The sequence below is a fragment of the Lampris incognitus genome, chromosome 11, assembly GCF_029633865.1.
Source record: "Lampris incognitus isolate fLamInc1 chromosome 11, fLamInc1.hap2, whole genome shotgun sequence".
In the NCBI taxonomy this organism is placed as follows: Eukaryota; Metazoa; Chordata; class Actinopteri; order Lampriformes; family Lampridae; genus Lampris; species Lampris incognitus.
In genome coordinates this window covers 26,954,121-26,977,126 of record NC_079221.1, presented here as the reverse complement: position 1 = coordinate 26,977,126, position 23,006 = coordinate 26,954,121, and the positions used below count along the sequence as shown (strand labels likewise).

At 44.0% G+C, this 23,006-nt stretch overlaps 1 protein-coding gene across 1 annotated transcript in view; it reads left to right on the top strand.

Annotated features, from left to right (window-relative positions):
- The window catches only part of tbx15 (T-box transcription factor 15), a 29,846-nt gene continuing 6,840 nt past the window's right edge, over positions 1–23,006 (top strand). The window contains exons 1-7 of the mRNA XM_056289735.1: positions 1–202; positions 6,507–6,714; positions 10,199–10,300; positions 16,071–16,242; positions 19,822–19,989; positions 20,580–20,644; positions 22,870–22,967. Of these exons, the coding sequence (XP_056145710.1) occupies positions 1–202; positions 6,507–6,714; positions 10,199–10,300; positions 16,071–16,242; positions 19,822–19,989; positions 20,580–20,644; positions 22,870–22,967 (1,015 nt within the window). The remainder of the gene's footprint in view (positions 203–6,506; positions 6,715–10,198; positions 10,301–16,070; positions 16,243–19,821; positions 19,990–20,579; positions 20,645–22,869; positions 22,968–23,006) is intronic.

The following is a 23,006-nucleotide window of genomic DNA, read 5'->3' as shown; positions in this document are numbered from 1 at the left end:
ATGAGTGACAGGAGGCGATCGGCCGCGGCTCTGAGCTCGAGAGCGCACGCTTTTTCCGTGGAAGCCCTTATCGGCTCCAACAAGAAGAGAAAGCTCCGGGGCTGGGAGGAGAAGGAGCTGGAGTTGTCTATGGAAAGCCTCGCCAGCAACGGACAATTGGGAGACGGCGAGGACCCGGCGCATTGTCTGGATATCGACCCGGGTCAGTTCGCAAACCATGCCCCTAAAAATTTCACATCACGGGTCTCGAATGTATATAGCCATGTTATGATTCAAGACACGTGGATTGTACTTATGTAGGTTGCATGCTTGAAATACTGAATTTGACAGTTTGGATCACTTTAAATGGATGTTGAAAAAAATCGTATGTTTTTTGACTGAGAGTGCGTTGATAGTCCATGGGGATTACTCGCAAGCAACACAATTTTGGCTTTCGGCCTTCAAGGAAGGCCTGTAGAGGCATAATGTTAAATATATTGCGTAATCTAATAAGTTTCGCCGTCAAGGTGAAAAAAACCCAATACTTGCTATGGTAATTTCTGACTCTATTCTCCATTGCTAAAATGAAGTAGGTGCCTATACAGCCATAGCTCGCGCAGTTAAAGCATCCCTCTTGCGTCATACCTGTGCAATTTCCAGGTATACTAGCACACTGCTAGAACCATTGACAACTATCACTGAAAGCTTTTTCCTTCATAGAAAAGTGCTATTTTGGAGAAATTATTATTTCTAAAAAAGGTGTGCATACTTGCAGTTGAAAGGATCAACAAGTTGGTTAAAGGCCTAAGCGTGACACCATTCTGATTTTTTTCCATAATACCGGATTGCGTTTTAGTCGGGCTCACTAATATCTGGTGAAATATACGGGGGAATTTCTGCAGTCAGAGGAAAAGGGAGAATTTCCAGAAATGCACGTAATCCTAAAGTGGTTAGAGAGCATTTGCCAGGGCTGAAAAAGCGATAAAAAGAGCTCAGCAAAATTGGAAGTAGGTACAGTTTTCACTGTGCATGCAGTGCACATGGCCTACACAGCGTTTTATAAACCTATTGCATCGCTACCACATGCAAACTCACATATGACAGTATATTACAACTCTGAAACAGAGGCTCTTATGGCAACGTCTCTTTGCAAGTGTTTTACAGACTACCATTCCCCCCCCCCATCGGCCAAAATACTATAGTACAGTAAGTACATATATTTTATGACCTTGTTTAGAGGTTTGTTGAATTATTATATACAAGGACATATAGGCCTACAAGCGGTAATTTAGAAAAAATAGACGGGACTTTGAATTAAATACCAAAGTCAAATATTTGGCTTGTCGTTCGTCGGCTGACTTTTCTCAAGCATCTGACGGCGCAGCCTTGAGATGCTTGCTGGTGTTTCCTGAGCAGGGCTGGAAGTAAAGGGAATACAGGAGCTCTCGACGTGCGGAGGAGCGTGCCGTAGGTACAACCAGTTTCTTAAGGTCACTTCCGATTGGACCTCTCTAAATTCATACAAGCACCCTTTATGCGTCATTTTTCACGTAAACTTTTTTTTTCGTATTTGTAAGGATTGTTTTTTTGTGTGTTTTTTTCTGAAGTGATGACGGAGAATTGGGCCCGAGCGAAGAGCGAGCGCGACCTCAGTTTAACTCTTCCTCTGACATTTATATAATATTAAGTCCGCGTGGGCAGGCCTTCGTTTTCCATCCCCGCGTCCATTTGCCACACGATATTATTTTATTCGCTTGGAAGCTGTGTCAGCTACTTGGCGACATGTTGCAGAAATAGAAAATAAGGGGAGGATATACTGTTTCACTATAACTAATTCTGCAGGGTTTTTGAGTCTGACCCCCCCCCCTCCCCTCGACCTGCAGTTTGAGAAACTTTTTTTAAGTCGTGCTGGCTTTCCGCGCGAAAGGTCACAGTCTGACCTTTCCTCAAACAAGACTGTAACTGCTCTTGGTATACATCAGCACGGCGAGGCGGTTACTGAAGGCCAGTTACGACCTGCTGCGGTCCTCGTCGCTGGAAAGCCCGCTTCCCTTCGGTGTCACAGGTCCATCCTATTAGGAGCTGGTTTGCTGGCGCAGTCACACGCACATCCTAAACCGCTGTGGACCAGTCGACCGGCCGGCGGCCGCGGAGAACAGAGGGTCTCTGTGGTCAGATTATGTGGTTTGAAGAATTCTTTACTGAGCGAATTTTTTTTCACTCAATTGCGAGGTTTTAACCTGACTGCTCATATAACATCTTTATTAGCCTTAAAGTCCAGGCCCGGGGAGTAATTAAATGGGCAAAAGGAAGGCCTGAGAGAAAGGGAACATAAATTGGTCTGAACTCGTCACTTGTACTACTAGAATTTTTTTTATAGTAGAAAATTCGTGCACATTTTATAAAATTTTATAAATTTTTCTAATAAATGCAGCATTTAGGCACGCATTGTGTGTGTGTGTGTGTGTGTGAGAGAGAGAGAGAGAGAGAGAGAGAGTGTGTGTGCGCGTGCGTGTGCACGCGTGTGTGATTAAGAGAGAGAAAGAGAGCGAGAGTGTTGATAGTGTTATTTTTTATTTGCAAGACAAAACGGACAATGCACATTTTCTTCAGGTTTAACCTATAATTAACGCGTCTATAGCAATTATCCTGTTTTTAAATTGGCTACGGATAATGAAACTCACGCTCCCACATGTAGGAAGACATTTGACATTGCGCAATGCAATGAAATAAAATAATCTTAAAAAAAAAAGCCATGCATCAGATTAGTGATATTCGTGGTATTGCATACGGTGTTATTTTCCTCTTTGCATTTCGTTGTGCACATTTCGTGTTGGCTCGCTTGTGCCAGCGGACTTTTAAGATATCCGTCTGCAGCCATTGTACTGAGCCCAGCTCCATGGCAGCCTGGTATCGGCGAGTCCATGTTTTAGCATGGCTCGTTGCAGAGATAGGAGAGATGATAGAGACATGAACGCATCGTACGAGCGGGATTATATATTTTATTGCTTCCTTCTTGCCCGGGTCTCAATCAGTTCACATCGGAAACAGGTGGTCGCTCAATGTGGCTTAGGTTACTCAGCAATTTCATGGTTGACAGATTTGTACTGCCCACTTAAAAATTCTGTTACAACGTCATTAAATGCATCTCCCGTTCGTGAATGTCGTTCATTAGAGGGATTTCAGAGCAGCATATAACGACGTGGATGTACAGGCCCAACTCCTTCCTCCTGGGTAAAGAAAACAAAACCCTAATTAAAGGCATCTCTTTCCGTAAATGCCTTCCAAGCATTCGGCTTTTTGTTGGAAAGGTACACTTTGTCAGTGTCCTGTTTAGAAAGTTTTCGGATCCCTGATTGCCTCTTTAACTTACTCTGAGCCAGATGTGCACGGGGGAAAGGGGGACAACGGCGAGATATTGACTTGATTAAATTCAGACTTATTAGTGGTGTGTAATGGATGTTCACCTCTACTTAATTAGGCTTGGCATAAGCCGACTGGGAGCCTTTAACCACAAGATAAAGCGCGTGCGCGCGCGCGCGCGAAAACTTACCACAGCAGATGTGGGGGCAGTTCTCTGCTGAGTGGACAATTTTTTCAGTCATCAATAACTGTCGCTTCATATCTAGCTGACGCAGAAAAAAGTCAACTGAAAGTTAAACGGAGGAAATATCTGCAATTCTGGTTTGTTGCGCCGTCAGACCTTTAGGTTCCTGCACACTGTATAGTTTTGTGAAACGATCGCCCCCCCCCCCCGTTAGAAATGGATTTACCTCAGCCATGATGACCGCTGCTCTCGAACCGCATCACTCAAACACGCGCAGGCAACGGCGCACACGCACTTGTAAACACGCGCGCACGCACGCGCGCACACACATATACGTGTATATATAGTGTGTGTGTGTATGTATATATATACATATATAATGTATGCATTAAAATGCACCCAAATAAAAGTTGTTGCGGTCCTAACCTCAAACATGGTAGCTTTGGGTGTAGAGTGGCTCGGGGCCTATTTGGCAGATTGAAAACTGTAGCAGAGAGAAAGCTACAATGTCAGTTGCGCGCGTGTGTGTGTATGCAACATGGGTGTGGTGGTGTCTATCCAGTAGTGTGTTTGCGTGCCTGCATGCATGTGTTGAGTTGGACTCCAACTGGCGGTGCTGTGGTAGCTCTCTGGTGATATATGCATGTGTATGTTTATGTCTGTACGTCTCACGCGTAGCTGCGAGGTGTGTGTGTGGGGGGGAGTTTGATCTTTTGTGTATAATTGTGTGTGTGTGTGTGTGTGTGTGTGTGTGTGTGTGTGTGTGTGTGTGTGTGTGTGTGTGTGTGTGTGTGTGTGTGTGTGTGTGTGTGTGTGTGTGTGTGTGAGCAATGCTCTGAGGTGAATTGGTGAGTGGTAGAGGACAGGTCTTGTACTCTGATGACAGGCAAGGCCCTGAGACGACAGCACCAACCCCAGAACGCCCTCTCTCAGCAGGATCTCACTTTCCTCACCGGCTAATTGGCCAAATGTTCCAGTTTAGGCCCCGATTTACACATTTTGTAGAGGCATTTCTAGAGCATTCTTGTCAAATTATCAAATTTAATCCGGTTGTTTTTGGTCAAAGCCATGTCTGTCTGTCCCTCTAGAAACCTGGCTTGCTGAGGCCAGCATAAATATTATCTATTTCTATTCCTTTTTTTTTTTGACTCAGCGAGAAAAAATATCAAGCGCCAACATCTGTTTGGGAGTCTGGGGGTTGATTTGCCAAAAAAATTTCCAAGGTTAAAATAATCTGTGTTTAATTTGCAATAAATCGAAAGAGATCCCTACCAGTTGCGTGATAGCTTTGGGAAAGCCACCATTGGCTCTCTCCATGAAGGTGTACCCCTTATTAGCTGGCTCGCATTTTCAGCTGCACCACTGTGCACACACCGCGTACTCGCTTGTGCATAGGTACAACAACTATGCATTACTGTTAGTGTCCACGAATGTCCGTGTTAACCACTGGGCCGTCCTGGGCTCGAACCCCAGGCCCTCCCAGGATCTTGGAGTTTGCATGTTCTCTCTGTGTCTGCATGGGTTTCCGCCGGGTCCTCCGGTTTCGTCCCACCATTAAAGACATGCATGTTAGGGTTAATACTCCTGTAGGTGCCCCTGACCGAGGCAATAGCAGCAAGAGCTGTCAGTCCCTGGGCTCTGCCCTGCGGCTGCCCGCTGCTCCCATGCCATAGGATGAGCTGAAGTTGACAAATAGTGTCTTTCTTCTGTCTTTCTTTGAGAGAAGGAACAACAACAGACCTATAGATAAGGGCTCCATGTGTTCATCTGCATGTTCACCCCGTGCATAAATGTGAAAAGTGAATAAGGGCTTGGTGGTGGTGGTGGTGGTGGCTGTGGGGGGGGGGGTTGGTGAAGTGTACATGGGTTATAGGGTCATCACTGGCTGCCATTTCGCTGAAAAGAACTCCCAAGAAGATGATGGAAAGTGTCAGCCCCCATCTCCCTTCTCTGGCTCTGCGGTCTCCCCCCCCCACTCCCCCCCCCGCTCCGCATTCTGTCTTCATTTCTCCGCTGCGTGCTCGTGTCTCCAGCAGTCTTGGCCGGGTGCACGCCGTGGTGGTTTAGCCCGGGACGATGTCCAGTCTCTCAGCAGCTCCGCATTTGCATAACCATATTTGTATGCCCTGGCCTGCCAAGTCAACCTACTCATGTCAGGCCCCTCAATAAATAATACATTATTAGATTTTTTTTTTTTGCCCGGAGGGAGGGAGGGGGGGTGGAGGGCGGGGGTGTAGCGGCTGACACGGCTAAAATAATTTAACATCTTCAGGAATTGTGTATATCTGTTTGTGTAAGAGTGTGACAGGGGATTTTTTTTTGTTGCTCCAGCGCTAACGAACATACAAGTAAGAATTTGCCGACGGTTGGACGCTGTACAGGTTTGTGTTTAGCTCGATGACGTAGGTAGTAAAACGATGTGCAGGTGTGTTACGCGCGTGCCGGTGTGTTACGCGTGTGCAGGTAAAGGCGCGCGCGCGCCACCGAAGCGTCACGTTGATCTGACTCGGATCATTTCTGTGCAGTTTCGGGGCCAACGCTGCAGTTTTGTTGAGACGTGCTCTTTTCAACATCTTCTGCGGTTTACGGTGTAAGCTCGTCCTGTTTCCATAATTGTGCCGTGTCAAAATGAAAAGCAGACACCTCAGAAGGACACGGAGGAAACGTCGGTTTGTCGAGTCCCTCTGAGAAAATGTCATCCGCGTAAGCTCGCTTGAAACCTCAGCACCGTCGGAACATTATCTCCGTATAGGATAAACTGTGCAGATTGTCTCTTGGAAACCAAAGCTAAACCAAAGACGAGTTGAGGCAGTGAGTCAAACACGGGGCATTTCTCCATCGCATAGGCTGCAGGCTGCAGGTGATTTTGATTCGGCATAGGGGGGGGGGGGAGTGATGTGCCAAGTTTCCTGCATATAAAGTCCGTATTAATTTCACTGTTTTTGGAACTGCATTTTCATTGTCTTGTTGAATTTCGCAGACTCGAAGGCAAGCCCCGGCTCAGACGGAGAGGGTCTAGCCGAGAGGACGTCGTGCTCCTTCGGTTCGCCCGCTGACTTGGCCCCCGCCGCCTGTGACCCGTCGCCACCCGCCTCCATGGAGGAGATCCAGGTGGAGTTGCAATGTGCGGACCTCTGGAAACGCTTCCACGAAATTGGCACCGAGATGATCATCACCAAGGCCGGAAGGTAACTCATATTTCATGCTCATGATATGAACTCCTGATTTTTTTTAAGGTGGCCGAAAATAGGTCGGAGAGTTGCCGCGCAGCTTCGCAGTGGACGCGTGGCCCAGGCGGACTCGGCGCCGACTGTGCCAACAAACCTTCCCTGAATAACAGCGTTTCACGTACATTCGTGTTAATGCTCGTAAAAGGCGCGACATATACGTAGAGGTGTGTCGAGCACGCTTCTGGTAAAATATGCCTGACGCGCGTGCGCAGACGAACACGCAGCCACACGTGCACGCACACGCGCGCGCGCGCACACACACACACACACACACACACACACACACACACACACCCTTCTTGCACACTGTGTTTTTGAGGGGTGCTAATGTGTTACACATGCACAGGGTAAGGGCTCTGGACGTGCGAGAGCCGCGCTGCAATCACAGGCCACAGACCTACATGACGTGAGGGTACTCCGTGCCTGATGTCAAAGAGAACAACTGTTTCTAATTAATCTCTTTGAAATATGTTTTTGGTTTTCTTGCTCTTTGGGCCTACAATTACAACCCAAACTGAGCATATAACTTGACCTACACAGTTCCCAAGATCGACCCCTTCTCCTTCCCCCGCCTGGGGCGTCAGGTATTTCCCGTCTGAATTTACGATCAAGCGAAAAGCATCTTTTTCTTTTTTCCCCCCCCTCAAAATTAAGTCTATGGGTTTACATTTTAAACGATTCCGGGGTTAAAGACTTTAACATGGCTTAATGCAGCCTTTGTGTCGGGTCGGGGAGCCCGTAAGGCTTCTATTTTGGTTCAAAATCCGTTCGATTAGCCAACAAGCTCAGCTTGATCAGTGTCGATATCCTAATAAGTGACCTTAAAAACATGAATACACCAGATTGATCCACCATGACCTGTAGGCTATGTGCGCGAGAGGCCACCACGAGTCACATTCTGTAAGAATACAGAATTATTTTAGCTTCCATTATATATTGCAGTTTTAACAGGCCAAGAGATTCACGTTTGTTTTGATTTATAACCAATATAATGCAAAAAAAATTGCGAGGCCACATTCTTGCCCATTAGTCCTAGATTAGAAGAGCACTTGTTTTTTTTTTGTTGTTTTTTTTTAAATTTTCTCTTGGAATATATACTACTTAAAACGCAATCCCTTTATTTTCCCATTTGGCAACGTGACATCAATTCATGTGTGGTTTTAGGGCTACATGTCATTTCAGAGATGCAGGCGGAGCTATTTTGAAGTCCTTCGCTGTTCTGGATCCCTCGTAATGTAAACAATGATACAGACCTCCTAGAGCTGCTCGCGCTCTACGGCCTATTTTTATGAATTAGATTTAAATTGGTAATCGCCTCATAAATAGACCAGCATTTATTCTTCGTTGAAGTCTAGTAAAGGCTTACACGCACGTATGTCATGCGCCTGCTATAATAACAACCCTATAAATTCAGAAGAAAAAGGGGGAAGTAAGAAAGCAGTCCCCTTTTTCTCATTATGAAAGCCCAGATTTACGACGTTCAAATGAAAAAAAGAAAAAAGAAAAAGAAAAAGATCCCGTGTTTGAAGTGCAAAATGAGGAATTAACTTATAATGTCTCTCTCTCTCTCTTTCTCTCGCTCTCTCTCCGTACACAGACCATTATTTAATATGAGCGCCTTCTTTTCCTCTTTCCAGCTAGTTTTCGTGTGGTTTGGGCGAAATTAGCGCAGGCAGCAGCAGCAGCAGCATATTTCCCAGAGAAAAAGGCTCATGTGTTATACATAGTTTCAGTTTTGTCAAAAAAAACAAAAAACGAAATGCTAACTTTTTTCTCGGGTGCAAATATTATCAACACCTTTTACAATTCATGATTTAAGTGTTGTTATAGCGCGATCGTATCCAGCAGCTATCTAATAACGGCTGCAACATTAAAGTTAGTCAGGACGCACAGATCGCGGTGTATTAAGAAGCAGCCACTCTCAAAACCCGCTTTTGCTCAGCGTAGAAAACACCTTCAGTATAAAAACCACCACTTAACACTTTGTCTGTTCAGACGGCGGAGACGGTTTATAGTGAAGAAACGTGGTGAGTTGGTGCTGCTTATAAAACGGATAGCTCAAATCAAGCAATCTGATTGGTTGTTAGCCGTGGGTATAATAACCGTATACAACGGCTTGGACGTCTGCTTCCTTTACACAATTCAGTATCACTCCGCGTTGCCTAGCAGCCGCTTGCAGGTAGCCAGGAGGGCCCGTTTCTTTATAAGAAGAATGCTTTATGAACACGTTAGTAAAAAAGGCCTCTCATATTGCCATGCTTGGTAACCTTTTTATAAAAGCAACAGCTCCCTCCGGGTCGTGGTGTATTGTAATCATGTCACAGCTAAGGGGCGTTGTTCGGCCCGACGCTTTGACGGCTGCTTGCGTAGAGCGGAGGCACTCGGACGTGACGTCATTAGGTCACCTGTCACGTCTCTGAGTCTCTGCTCAGAGTCGTTTACTGCGCGCTCTGACGGCTATGAATCATGTTGAAATACACAGTCAGTGGGAAGTTTCCTCAAACTTGACAAATGTGGAACTTGGGGCCGGAAAATTATAATGTCTCCTGTCCTCTCCAGTTAAATGCAGGTTTACCTCAACCGAGGAACGTAAAGGCAAATATCTACCAAAAGAGGGACGCAATCCCCTTTTCTATATATTCTGGTATTTTTATTAATTTTTGTTCTCAAAGAAGGCCATGCAATCGTTTCCCTACCTTCAAAAAGGCTTATCATCATCACCATTATTATTATTATTATCATCATTATTGTTTTTGTTGTTGTTATTATTGTTATCTCTCTGTGTGTGTGTGTGTGTGTGTGTTTGTGTGTGTGTGTTATGTAGGTTGGTTGGTGTTTCTTGTGGTAATTTTTACTAATTTTAGGAGGCTTTTTTTCCTTGCCAAATTATTTCCCTAAAAAAAGGAGGAGTAATTATTCAAATTTGTGTTAAAGGGAAGGGCAACAGTCAGTTTCACCTCCCTTCATCATTCTAAATTTGTATAGTAAATGGAAACAGACAAATTGGTGTCTGAGAAGTAAATCTTTTTGTGCGACCTCACAAACTGCTTTGCAGTATTGGTGGTGAAATTTATTCAAAAGGTTTATTTCAAAGGCAGAAAAGCTCTTACATCAATTTAGCAGTAAACAGAGTCAATTACAATAATTCATTTCCCTCATTTAGGCAATTAACACCGATATGAAGTTCTAACTCAGATGTTAAGTGTATGTCACAACGTGCATTTATTTTCAATATTATCTCCTCTTTTAGTGGCACAGTTTGCACCTTTGAGCCCACTGTTGAACATTTTTCTACTCATTTCCGGAGTCATTTTAGCCTCGAGATCCCATTCATTTCCAGCCCTCACTATCCCATCTGTGTTAGTTTAAAAAAAGGCATCGGTGCATGAATATGGTAGAATCAAACATATCAGTGTCTCTCTTAATGTGTTTTCCCCCTTAGGCGAATGTTTCCTGCCATGAGAGTAAAGATAGTGGGCCTGGACCCTCACCAGCAGTACTACATAGCCATGGACATAGTGCCTGTTGACAATAAGAGATACAGGTACGTTACACACACATATACACACACATACATATACCCCTGCAGGTCAGCACCTGCATATATTTGATGCATATAATATGCATGTATGCTCACATGTAGACATCATCCGTGTGTAGACGTCATCAGAAATATTTGGAAGCCTACTGGCGTACTCGCACACACACTCACACTCGCATACACACACATACGCACACCCTAACACACCATCACTCCCACATATGTTGGCCGTAAAACAATAATTTCCTGGATATCTGTCAAAAGCTGGACCGAATCCATTTTGACATTGGATTTTTCACATCTCATGCTTCGTGTTATAGATCCATTGTGTGACCTTGCAAAAAAACAATGTGTTTTTTTTTTAAGATACACTTTGTACAGCTCATAATAGAGATGTATTTATCCCCCAAAGTCAGAGAGCTACGTCTCTCTGTTCTTGGACAGGACATTGACAATTTCAGCTTTCTTTTTTTCCTCCCAATTCCTATATCTTAGAACAGTGATGTAACCCTCCTCTCCTATGCAATAGAGAGAGAGAGATAAAAAAACACACAAACCCCCCCCCCCCTGCTCCCATAAGTTGCGCTGGGGAACTTTAACAATGGTTTCTACTGCATAAACGTCTTGGGAAAGGGTTTTTTATGATGGATCTCTCTGGATATGCAATAAGATTGATATTCTGGCATATAGCGGTGCTCTTCGAAACTAGAGAGGTATACCAGAGGAGAGGAGAGATTGAAATGTATTCATCATTCCACCGGCCCTGTGGATAACTTATAGCCAGGGTCCCTGCTGCAAATAGGATTACCCTCAATATCGCCGTTCAGGTGTAATAAATGAAACGGAAAGAGCGATGGAGGTGGAGGGAAAGTATTTTGATGCTGTGGTGTGTGCGCGCATGTGCGCGCGCGCGTGTGTGTATGTGTGTGTGTGTGTGAGCCTCCCTGCCTTGCACGTCCGTTATGCGTTATAGACATAGCATGAATATCTCAGGTGTTATGGAGGAGAGAGGAAAGCCCTTCAACATGGAAAGCAAACTGTGTCGTGAGCGACTTGACTGCCTCTCTGATGATGTGATGGATTAGCGTTGTGTTTTAGACAGCACTGACTCTGGGACTCCATCAGGTCATTTGTTGGTGTCGTACTCAAATGATGCAACACTAACGAAGGGGGGCCTTGCTAATTAACACACGTACAGTGGTTAACGTAGCACACTATATAACTGAATTTGCACCAGAAGTTTCTGAAACTAGTCTTTTTTTTTTTTTTAAGTGTTGAGCTGTTGCAGGGGTGTCATTTACAGCTTCAGGATGTAATTTGAAACTAATTTCTTTGCAGGAGAAACTGAACCAAATAAAACGTGTTTACTGTGAGGAAGTTTTGTTTTGATCCATCGCGGTATGTCTGCAAGTGTTTAGTCTCAATGTTTGATCAAGGAGCATGCAGATAGTATGTCCATTTCTGTTGCAGAACAACAGAAACAACATCCTGGATGAAACTGAGAGAGAGAGAGAGAGAGAGAGAGAGAGAGAGAGAGAGAGAGAGAGAGAGAGAGAGAGAGAGAGAGAGAACACTTAACAAATAGGGTTGAAAAAAAGTACATTACACACTTTGAAATAAATGTATCTTCAAATGAGCAGATTATTATAAAAGAGAAAAACTAGCTGGAGATGGCTCTGGAGCACTGGCTTGTGAGCTGGTGAGTGTAGAACGAACATGCTTTATTTATCTATTATAGCTTCATGCATTCTTCACTTTACATACTTGTTTATTTTTGTAATGTTTTCCACTGAAGTACAGTAGGCGTTCTGCTCTGCCACTGGCCGAGGCGTCCTCCTGCCTCACACTTCAGGGAATGGTCCAGTGAACCAAAATATCACGGTGGATTTTAGAAGCCAACAGATCTCGTAAAATTAAATAGGATTTTCTTCCTGGCCCGGGGAATTTACCACAGGGCTTTGCAAACTGAACTGAGAGCTGTCACTGGTATGTCTCATAGTCCTGAGGAGTTTGAGGCCTGGAAATACAGTCTTTATTGGACTTTGCTTGCTTTTCTTAGGCTCCCTGCCCCTGTTTAGGAGTGTCTCGTTGGTACTGCGCTCGTTAAATCTCCATATATTACTGGTCTTTTATGTGGACAGTTGGTTAGCACTGAGCTGGAGTCCCTGAATGGGAAAAGTTCAGAGACCAACTCGGTCTGGACTCTCAAATGTACCTCATCCCTTATACTGTATGACAAAACACACACGTTAGCATTAGCACACACGCACACGCACACACACACACACACATTGATGGAGAAAACTTGTTTTCTCCCACACCAACACACACAGGCATTGGTCTTCTCTTATTCAAACTCAGAACAAACACAAGTCAGCCATGTGTGGTAATTTAATCGTGATATTTACCCTGTCTGTAAGGTAACTCAATACACGGTCTGGTTTTGGCAAGTTGTGTGTGTGTGTGTGTGTGTGTGTGTGTGTGTGTGTGTGTGTGTGTGTGTGTGTCTTGATGTGAGTGCCTCTGGGTATTTCTGTCCATGAAAGATTGTATGTGTGAGTATTTGTGTGATGAGCCATGTACAAGAGCACAACTGGCTTGGCTCACTATATGTGAATGTGTGTGAGAGAACTTGTGTGTGTGTGTGTGTGTGTGTGTGTGTGTGAAGTGTGGCTTTGCCTCAAAGGAGGTACGCATACATATAAACACACTCTTCCACCCCCCCCCCCCGATCTGTCCAGCCAGTGTGTCATATAAAGTCCGATCTTTATTGATTGTGCTGGTGCCAGATGGCAGATTTATGGCAGATGAAAGGGGGTTACTAATCAGATTTCCAGCTCTTTTTGGGGCTAAAGTTTCCCTGTTCCTTAACACTTTCCGTGCTACATGGAGCATAACCCTAAACAGCACTCTAAACAGGAAATTACACAAACGCCTTCCACCCCTTGTGTTTGAGTGTGCGCACGTGTCGGTGTATTGTGTGTAGCTGTGTGAACATGTAAATATGTTTGTGAATGTTTGTCTAAGTGTGTGGCTGTATGTGCCCACATGCAAACATGCATGGTTGCATTTCTGTGTATGATGTGTCAGCGTGCATATGTATGTGTGTGTGTATGTGTGTTTGTGTGTCTTTAGTTGTTAGAGTGCAATGCACATTTGTTTAAGGCAAAGGTGAAATTTGTGAATTAAGTGTGTGTTTGGTGGTATACAAGAAACAAGTCAAAAATTACAATGGTTAAACACAATTTGATAAACTTTTTGCCTACCTTAATTATTTATTTTGTCTCTGGCTAGGTGCATGCATACACGCTTGCATTTGTCAAGTGTGTGTGTGTGTGTGTGTGTGTGTGTGTGAGGGAGTATACTATACATGTATTTATAAGCTGGCGGGTTCAGGTTGGATGCTTTTATATATATATATATATATATATATATATATATATATATATATATATATCATGTTTTACCTGCTCTGGAACTGCAAATGGAAAACAGTTATTAGTTAATTCCCGTACAAAGCAACTTATCTCTCTTTTGAGATCAATATTCTTTCTGTACACGATCCCTGTAAGGAAAAAAAAATCCATTAAATTACCACATTACATTGGTTAACAAACTTTCCAATGCACAATCAAATGCAGCTAAAAAACATCATCTACAAGTCAGCAGATATAACTAACACCTTTATGTCATGGACATGAACACAATTGGAAGAACTAGACACAATAAACGGCTCAGTATTGTGATCATCCTGTGACGTCTGTGAGGAAAATGCTCACCGAGAATGCAAACGGCGCCTTATTTTTCAATAAGGATGTAGAAACTTGACCACTGATCATCTTATGAGACCACCAAAGTCATCAAACCTCAAAGTCTTTGCAGCAGAGCTTTTCCATATGACCGGTTAAGACCCGTAACCGTAGTCTCTCCTTTTGTATTTTAACGTAGACATCATCTCGTAATGTGAAATGCATATCACAGTTGATTTGTCCCTTTAAAAAGAGGGTCGATCAAAGTCATCATCATTACCTTTGTGCGTACAGGTCCATGCAGGATGAGATGCGAGGCATGGCTTTGCAGCAGAGGGCTTACAGTTGCATATGAGTGTGTGCAGGACTATGAGTATAGAAGTATACACAGGTACATATGTATACTAATACTCAGCGTACCTCTGTGTGGGGCTCAGAGAGAGACAGGGTCTTACAGCAATAACAACAGGGCCAAATGAGAGCCTTGTCCATGTTTCACCACTGAGTGATGACTTTGGCAGAGGCGATGCAGCTAAGCACTTTCAACTGTGTGTTTGGCCAGAACTAAAGGCAAACAGCTGCGCTTCAGGCTAGAATGTAGCCTCTCTCTCTCTTTTTCTCTCTCTCGCTTTTTCTTTATGTCTGTCATTGCCTTCTCTCTCTCTCTCTCTCTCTCTCTCTCTCTCTCTCTCTCTCTCTCTCTCTCTCTCTCTCTATCTATTTATACTTTGGTTTATCTGTCTATTTATTCACTTTCTCCATCTCCTTTTTAGTCTTTCGCTTTCATTCTCTCTCGTGTTAGCTCTCTCTCTCTCCCCCTCTTTCCCTCTCTCTCCCCCTCTCTCTCACACTCTCTCTCTCGCTGTCTGTCTGTCTGTCTGTCTGTTTGTCTCTCTCGCTCTCTGTCTCGCTCTCTGTCTGTCTGTCTCTCTCTCTCTGTATGTCTGTCTGTCTCTCATCCAGTCACTGGAGGAATGCTGTGTTTGATGTCAGTGTGTGTGTATTTGAGCACTATAGGGTGGGATGTATTTTTGTGCCCAAACTCAAACATCATCGTCAAATATTATGTCCGAGTTTAATTGAAAATATGCAGTGGGTGTGTGGCTGCCTTCCTGTGAGTGCATATGGAGTATTTTATGTTTCTGTTGCCAGAGGTTTCATGTGCAATGAAACAACAGCTCACTTTTTCAAAAAGTGACAACTGTTATTGTGACAGCACTGCAGAGTGTTGTGTTATCCTGCAGAACAGAGAGAGCAGGGCCAACGGAGTGACCAGTTTATATTTCCAATACGCTTTTGCGCTAACTCCCACAACCTGCACAACATGAACGAGCAAACTCCGTTTAAGTAATTAAAAGAGAAGGATAACCAAGACATTTTGGTACCTACAGAGATTGTTAGTCTGTCTGAACAATATAATGCAGAATTGCTTGCAGGAAATAAGAAAGTTCTTTCTGATAGCAAATTATAGGCACAGCCACTGAAGAAGAAGCCCATGTGTTTGGCTTGCATCCGTCCTGCATTATTACTCTACACAGTGGAAGCCATGTAGAAATCCCCCTTTATGTATTTATAATTTTTCTCTCCTGTCTTAATCCCACATACAGTGCAGTTGTGACGCTCCCGCTTGATGTATTGGTCCTCCATAATATGCACGTTTAATTGGTACGGCAGACAATTCTTTGCAGAATGTTATAGAGAAGAAACAAATAAGATCATTGCGAAAGGAAAACTGGGATAATTCTCGTTTAGTTGCCGTGCCTTGCTTCATGATGTCCGGGTAAAGTGAAAATGGATGAATTCGAAGCAGTTCTTCCTGTGGAGGAAGCGAACGTGCAGTAGCAGAGCAGCAATTGAGCAGGGAGAAGTGGGGATTTTAAAATGGCTACGTCTGTGTATGGTTGTAAAAAAAACACTTTCAACTTTTCTCTGCTGGGGTTTCTTTTACTTATTCTTTTTTTTTCTTTTTTTTTTTACACTCAGCATGTTGGCGCTAACAGATGTTTCCACATGTGTCCCTCAAGGTACGTGTATCACAGCTCCAAGTGGATGGTGGCAGGAAACGCAGACTCCCCGGTGCCTCCGCGGGTGTACATTCACCCAGACTCCCTTGCATCTGGGGACACTTGGATGAGGCAGGTCGTCAGCTTCGACAAGCTCAAACTTACCAACAACGAACTGGATGACCAGGGACATGTAAGCACAGAAACACCTGCCTGTCCAACTTTCCAAGCTCTGTGTTTTATTTGTCTTTGGTGATGTGGTTTGTTTTGTTTTGTTTTGTTTTTCTTTCAATTCATTATTCTCCTTCTAGTTTTTGCAAATTAGCTGTGAAAGACTTTTTGGAGACACAAGCTTTTAGCTGACATCTGTTTGTGTCTTTTGTTTTTGCGTGTGTGTGCATCTGTGTGCACATATGCTTGTTAGTGTGTTGTGTGTTTGAGTGCGTGCAATGCCTGTGACGTGTGTGTGCGTGTATGCGATATTGTTAAAGTGTGTGTGTGTGTGTGTTTGTTTGTGTGTGTCTGTGTGCTGAAAGCCTAGTTTGGTACAGTACATACTCCCTCCATGCTCTCAGACCTCCCTCTCCTCTTTATTTTAACACAAGTTTACCGACAGTACACCCTCACCAAACATTATTGGGTTTTAAGATTATACATTGTGTAAAAAAAGGGTCTGTGATTTAAATCGTGCTCTTAAATATAAGGACAAAAGTGTTTGTACACAATTTTTTTTCTTATGGAAGAATGAATAACATCTGTCTGGACATGACCAGTATTCTTGAGCAGCTGGACAAATCTGCTCTTGTGCAATTTTAATTGCCACAGACTGTGACATTTTCTGACTTTTTAGTGCAGACCATGTCTGTAAAAAGAAAACATTGTTCTCATTATAGGCTGTTATTGAGCTTACACTGAAAAACACTCACTGTACTTCATAGCCACAATGCTTATGTTTTATGACTTTGTTTGGACCCCAGGGAGATGAATTGGGCTGAGATGTATTAGTCATGGGCAGTACCTGTGTCTCTTACCGGGGCCTTATCAGTGTCTCAATACGTTAATGCAGCAGAAGGATCCATCCCCTAGCATGCGTGTGTGTGTGTGTGTGTGTGTGTGTGTGTGTGTGTGTGTGTGTGTGTGTGTGTGTGTGTGTGTGTGTGTGTGTGTGTGTGTGTGTGTGTGTGTGTGTGTGTGTGTGTGTGTGTGTGTGTGTGGCATTAGCAAACACGCTGCAAAGTGCTGATGCAGAAATGACAGCAAAGTGGAATATGTCATAGAATTGATCTCACTGGTGGATTTCATTTATGTGCTCCTTTTGCCCTTGTCTGATCCAAATGATGAAACAGTGGGGGATGACCCAAGATGGCCGTCCTCGTAATGGCGGTAGTACCCTAGGCCAGACTGCTTTGATTACTGCGGTTTGAGAATTTGTTGAAAACACAGCGAGAACTCGCTGCAAATCAGTTTCTCCGCAGAACTCGCAATTGATGCACGGATGCTAGGTAATGCGATGATTGGGAATATGAAGAGGCATAACGGCAGTGCCGTGACAGAGAGAAAGATATATCATTCTAATATTCCGACAAAATGGCCACCTGCCGTTTTTACGTGGTCAACTGCATGGGGGTTTGGCGTGGTCCCTGCTCTCATGGCCCTAAAGGCTGATGCTAACAGAGCTCAACGCTGACAAATGTAATAACATATGGGTGTTAGTGAGCGAGTATCCACATGCAAGGCCATTTTAAGCATTAGAGGATGTTGTCTTCCGTCTCCCGCAGCTCAGTTTAAGGGCTTTGCTCCCCCTGGGGGTTTTAGAGGCCAAAGGAAATTAATTTTGGAGCTTCCTGTGTGGGGAAACCTCACCACAGATAGGCTTTCTTTGGCCTATTGACTCATCCCTTCCTTCCCCTGACTTGTGGTGTCGTCAATTTTCCTTCTCATTAGAAACAGACACCACACACGTGACCAATATGACACAATAAGAACAAAACAAACAAGAAAAAAACAAAACAAAAACAAAACAAAAACAGAAGCACAGACTCCGACGGAATGATTATTGAAAATAGCGGCACGTCTTTACATAAATGTTGAAATGGGAGTATGCATTTTAGCAGTCTTGATATAGATTTTTGTTTCGCGAGATCACCATTTACTCCACTATTATTGTAGTCTTGTTATTCTGAGTGATCACATCACATTTGTGCTTCATCAAAACCGTGTCATGCTGTTGATCCAAAGACAACAGACAAGTCACAGCAATTTTGTTTATTTAATTCACAGCGCTTCTTATTCTTACCAAATTTTCTAGAAATAAATTGAGAGAGAAGTGCAAATGGAAAAACGGAGAGGATATGATGACAAGCAAGCTAGCTTGGAGGGTCTGCTTCAAATGAGTCAGACTGTATGACTCATTTGCCTCTGGGTCCATCCATTTACCGTGGTCTCGTAGGTTGAGATCTGCCTCACGCTGTTACGCTCTTCTCTCTTCTTTTTCCTGTCCATCTTCTCTTTTCTATGGGAGAGACTAATGAAACACTGAGCTGAAGGAACGGCGGACTGGCCGATTTTAGTAGATGGTCTGTTGGTATAGTTAATGATCCATAGCATTGTTATATATTACTCCCATTATGTGAGAACCCAGTAACTTTGAAAACCATTCAAAAGCCATTGTAGAAATTCAAAGATGCCATGTTGGAAAAACTGAGGGGTTTTTTTTAAGAAAAAAAAAACAGTAAAGTGTATTTTGCAGATGTAAGGTTTTAAGCGACAGCTGTGAAAAGTATTGCGTCAATTTTGTGTCGTTACCCAGTAGGTGACAATTTCTGATGACAATACTGTTAATTGGTGCACTTGATCGTGGACTAAGTGATCTAATGTCCCTTGGCTGTCATTTGTCATTCACTGTGAGGTCAGAGTGTCCATGTGTGATCTGGTCTGGCCTTTCAATTCCTCGTGAGGAATTGAAAGGCCAGAACTCTGAGCTGGGCTGCCCTGGGCCCATGAGGAGGACAGGCTGACAGGGATAAGGGTTATGTTTGTCTCTCTGTGTGTGTGTGTGTGTGTGTGTGTGTGTGTGTGTATGTGTGTGTGTGTGTGTTGTGGGTAGGTGCGCGTCAAGTCCTGTGCACTGCACACACGTGAATGCATGCACGCGTATACGTATGCGGTCGGGGTTTGCGCGCATACGTCTGCAGCCGCCCATGTGCGAGACTCGAACCCCAGGAATATTGAATTTACTGTTGCTGATTTCTGAGGCCCTGCCACCCCCCACAACCCCCGGAGCCTCGGGTTGAAATGACCCCCTCTGTTGAAGCAGGCAGTCGGGTAGGCAAGGCGAGGCTCTGGGGAGGTTTTCCCACTCTGAGAGTAATCAAGAGCAGACCGAAGCCCCTGAGGCGAGGCTGGGGCCGACACAGTCTGACGCCTTCACTCCTCTGTGAAATAAGCCCCCACCTCACCCCACTATAGCCCCCAACACCCAAACTCCACAACCCCCTCCACTCAGAAGCGTCATTTCAGTGCAGCGTGAACTCTGCCTAATTGTACGCAGCTTCTGATAGGAAATCAGACAAGGTAGCTGATGTGATGAAGGACTTATGGGGGTGAGGCCGAGACTTTTTAGTGGTCATGCTTCAGCGAGAGGGACCTGTGTGTGTATGCACATAAGCGAGCGGGCACATGGAAATACACACATTTGTGCATTGGTCACTGCCACAAACACATGCTAAGTCCAAAATGTTTCCTTTTTTTTTTTGGAACTTCTTTTAATCAGATCATCCTTCACTCCATGCACAAGTACCAGCCGCGTGTTCATGTGATCAGGAAGGACTTCAGCAGTGAACTGTCTCCCACCAAGCCTGTGCCCAGTGGTGAGGGAGTCAAGACCTTCAGCTTCCCTGAGACCGTCTTCACCACTGTCACCGCCTACCAAAACCAACAGGTCTGTGTCTGACTGTCTGTCCGTCTGTCTGTCTGTTTGTGTCGGTCTATCTGTGTCTGTCCGTTTTATCTGTTTTCTTTTTCTTACTGTCTCTCTCTCTCAGATTATTGTCTAACTCAGACGTGGGAATCAGGGTAGGGATGGGTGGGTGGTAACAGTCAATTAAATCGATTCAGGGGCAGTTTTTAATGTCTCCTATATTTTCCAACTCATTGATGCTCAAAAAAAAAAGAAAAAGTTATGGTCCTAAGACAGTATTTGTTTACTTGTTGCTGTAAGTGAGGATAAACTAGGTGTGTATCATTAATGCATCATGTTAATGTGTATGGACTCCGAATTTACACTGAATGCACTGAACGCTACTCGATGATAGAAAATTATCATCAAATACCGAGTTGAATCAAATTTATATTTAATTCAATTTTTATATTCTTTTATATTACAGAAGTCAAAGTATTCTTTTAAGCATGCTTTTCTTACGCTAGATGTTTTTTTTAATATATTTTCAGAAAAAACAAATTTTCTATTTTTTTTCCATCACTCGATCCTTCTGTCACTGATTTGATCGTTATGTTTTGTGTTGTTGGCAGATTACCCGGCTAAAGATTGACCGCAACCCATTTGCCAAAGGATTTCGAGACTCCGGCAGAAACAGGTATGGTATCTATTCACCCAGCGCCCGTGGACCTGCGTAATACAACCTGTCGTGGCATTCGCTGTGCTGCGCGGCGCAAATCAATCCAGCCCCTTCTCCTGCGTGGCCTTTAATATGGAAATAATCCCCTGGAGATACCACTTAATCCCATATGCTGCTCCTTATAAAACAGGCGCTTTTTCGCCTGCCAAGAAGAGCCCTTCAGATCTGGTGTACAGAGAGCAACTGGTGAATTGATGGACGAATGGACGGACGGATGGATGGATTTTTTTCTTTTTCTCTTTACCTCTCTCCGTCTCACTCTCTCGCTGTGATCTACATTTTTCTCCTCTATTCATACCCACCCATTCTTTCCTTTACATCTTTTGCTTCCTCTGTCCTGTTCTCTTCTTACCCATTTCTTCTTTTGTTCTCTTTCCTTTCTGACTTTCTCTCTCTCTCTTGCTGGGCTTTACCCGCTCTCTTTCAATCACGGAGTCATCATATGCATAATTAGAGGGGTGTGTGTGTGTGAGAGAGCTAGAGAGAGAGAGCGAGGGACAGATCGAGAGCGAGGGAGAGCAGGAGAGAGACTTGACTTTTAAAGTCAGAGAGAGAGAGAGAGAGAGAGAGAGAGAGAGAGAGAGAGAGAGAGAGAGAGAGAGAGAGAGAGAGAGAGAGAGAGAGAGAGAGAGAGAGAGAGAGAGAGAGAGAGAGAGAGAGAGTGTCAGGCAAAATGGCTGAGAGACTGAGATGGAGAGAGAGAGAAAGGAGGAGAGACTGAACCAGACCCTCAACACATGAAAGCAGCCCCCTCATCTGGTCTGAATTATTGGCACAGATATTTGAGACATCTTTTTTCATTTTTCAAACAATAGACTGCTTGATTTATGAACTGGCATTAGAATTTCATTGCAGAAAACTACAGATGAAAAGATAACCCTGGACTGAGATGTTTATAGGGAGGAAGAAAATGAGTTAATCCACATACTCTGTGCATTGCATATATTAAAAACTATATTCATGGCCATTCCCTTTGGGTTTATTTCCCCTTTTCTCGTAGTCTAATGGAAGTTCAGTGCTTCTGACGATTAGGTAAAACGTCCATCCCCAGAGTTGGCTATAAATAACCTGTTTGAGTTCTTCATACCTCGAATTGTTCATTGTGTTTTGTCATTTGGTGGCTGCAGGGCCGCAGGGGTTTAGTCAGGGTGTTATGGTCTGAATCTCGCACACCTCTCCACAGCGTGCTTGTAATATTGGTGAATGAGGAATTGTTTTTTTTCTGTTTGCTGTGTTGTCCCGTTTTACTGCTGTGAATTGCTCTGTGTGCAGGTGTCGGTTGAACCCCTGAAACGTCGGTGTAAATGTACATTAATGTTAATGTTCTCAGCATGAGAGTACAGTAAGGCATCCCATTGCTGTGAAGCATTACTAAATAATTCCGCATTGACGGAGCATAAATAAATCGGTGAAAAAGGGCAAAACCACTGCTGCTAATTCTAAAATTAAGCGCCGACTTGTTTCCCTCTTATGAATTTAACATCTCGATATAAAACTCTCCCAAGCTTTAAGTTATGATCGCCCCGTCAATTGGATTTTGTCTGGTGACATGGCTTTATGGGGAAGGAGAGGGGCATAGCTCATTTGTTGGGTTTGGGTCCTGAAGCAGTGTGAGCATATGAATGAACGCACTGATGACGAGGGCCGGGGTGATTAGCGTAGCGCGCTAACGAGCTGGTATGGCCAGGGAGTTAGGGGCCCTAAAATAACATGCAGTGCAGGGACGGGCGCTTGTTTCCTTGGGACAGGGCCCAGCGGAGCGCAGAGAAGTAAATCACACAGGAAGGAGAACCGTGTACAGATTCAAGATGAAACGTCACCCAGATTTATGTGCACAGTAAAAACCTGCTCCTTTTTAATGGCTCCAGTTTCCTCTGTGTGACTCTAGTTTCTCTCTCTCTCTCTCCTTCTCTCCCTCTCTGTCTCTTTCTCTTTCTCTCTCTCTGTCTCACTCTCAATCCCTCTAATACTGTCACTCTGTCTTTCCTTGTCACTCACCACCAACCTCTCTTACTTGTTCCCCAATATGAGTTTTGTTTACTGTCTCTTTTTTTGCTTAATTTCAGCGTAGGTGTTATTTGCGTTCTGTTTTTGCAGCCTACTCCTCTTTAGTAAATTATTCACATTGCCCTGATTTTCTCTCTCTCTCTTTTTCTCTCTTTCTTCGTTTCTCATTCTTCCAGGACTGGTCTAGAGGCTATCATGGAGACCTATGCTTTCTGGAGACCGCCTGTGAGGACTTTGACTTTTGAAGACTTTACCAACATGCAGAAACAGCAAGGTGGGTTGAAGGTTCACATTGTGCACTGAAAGGCTGCAC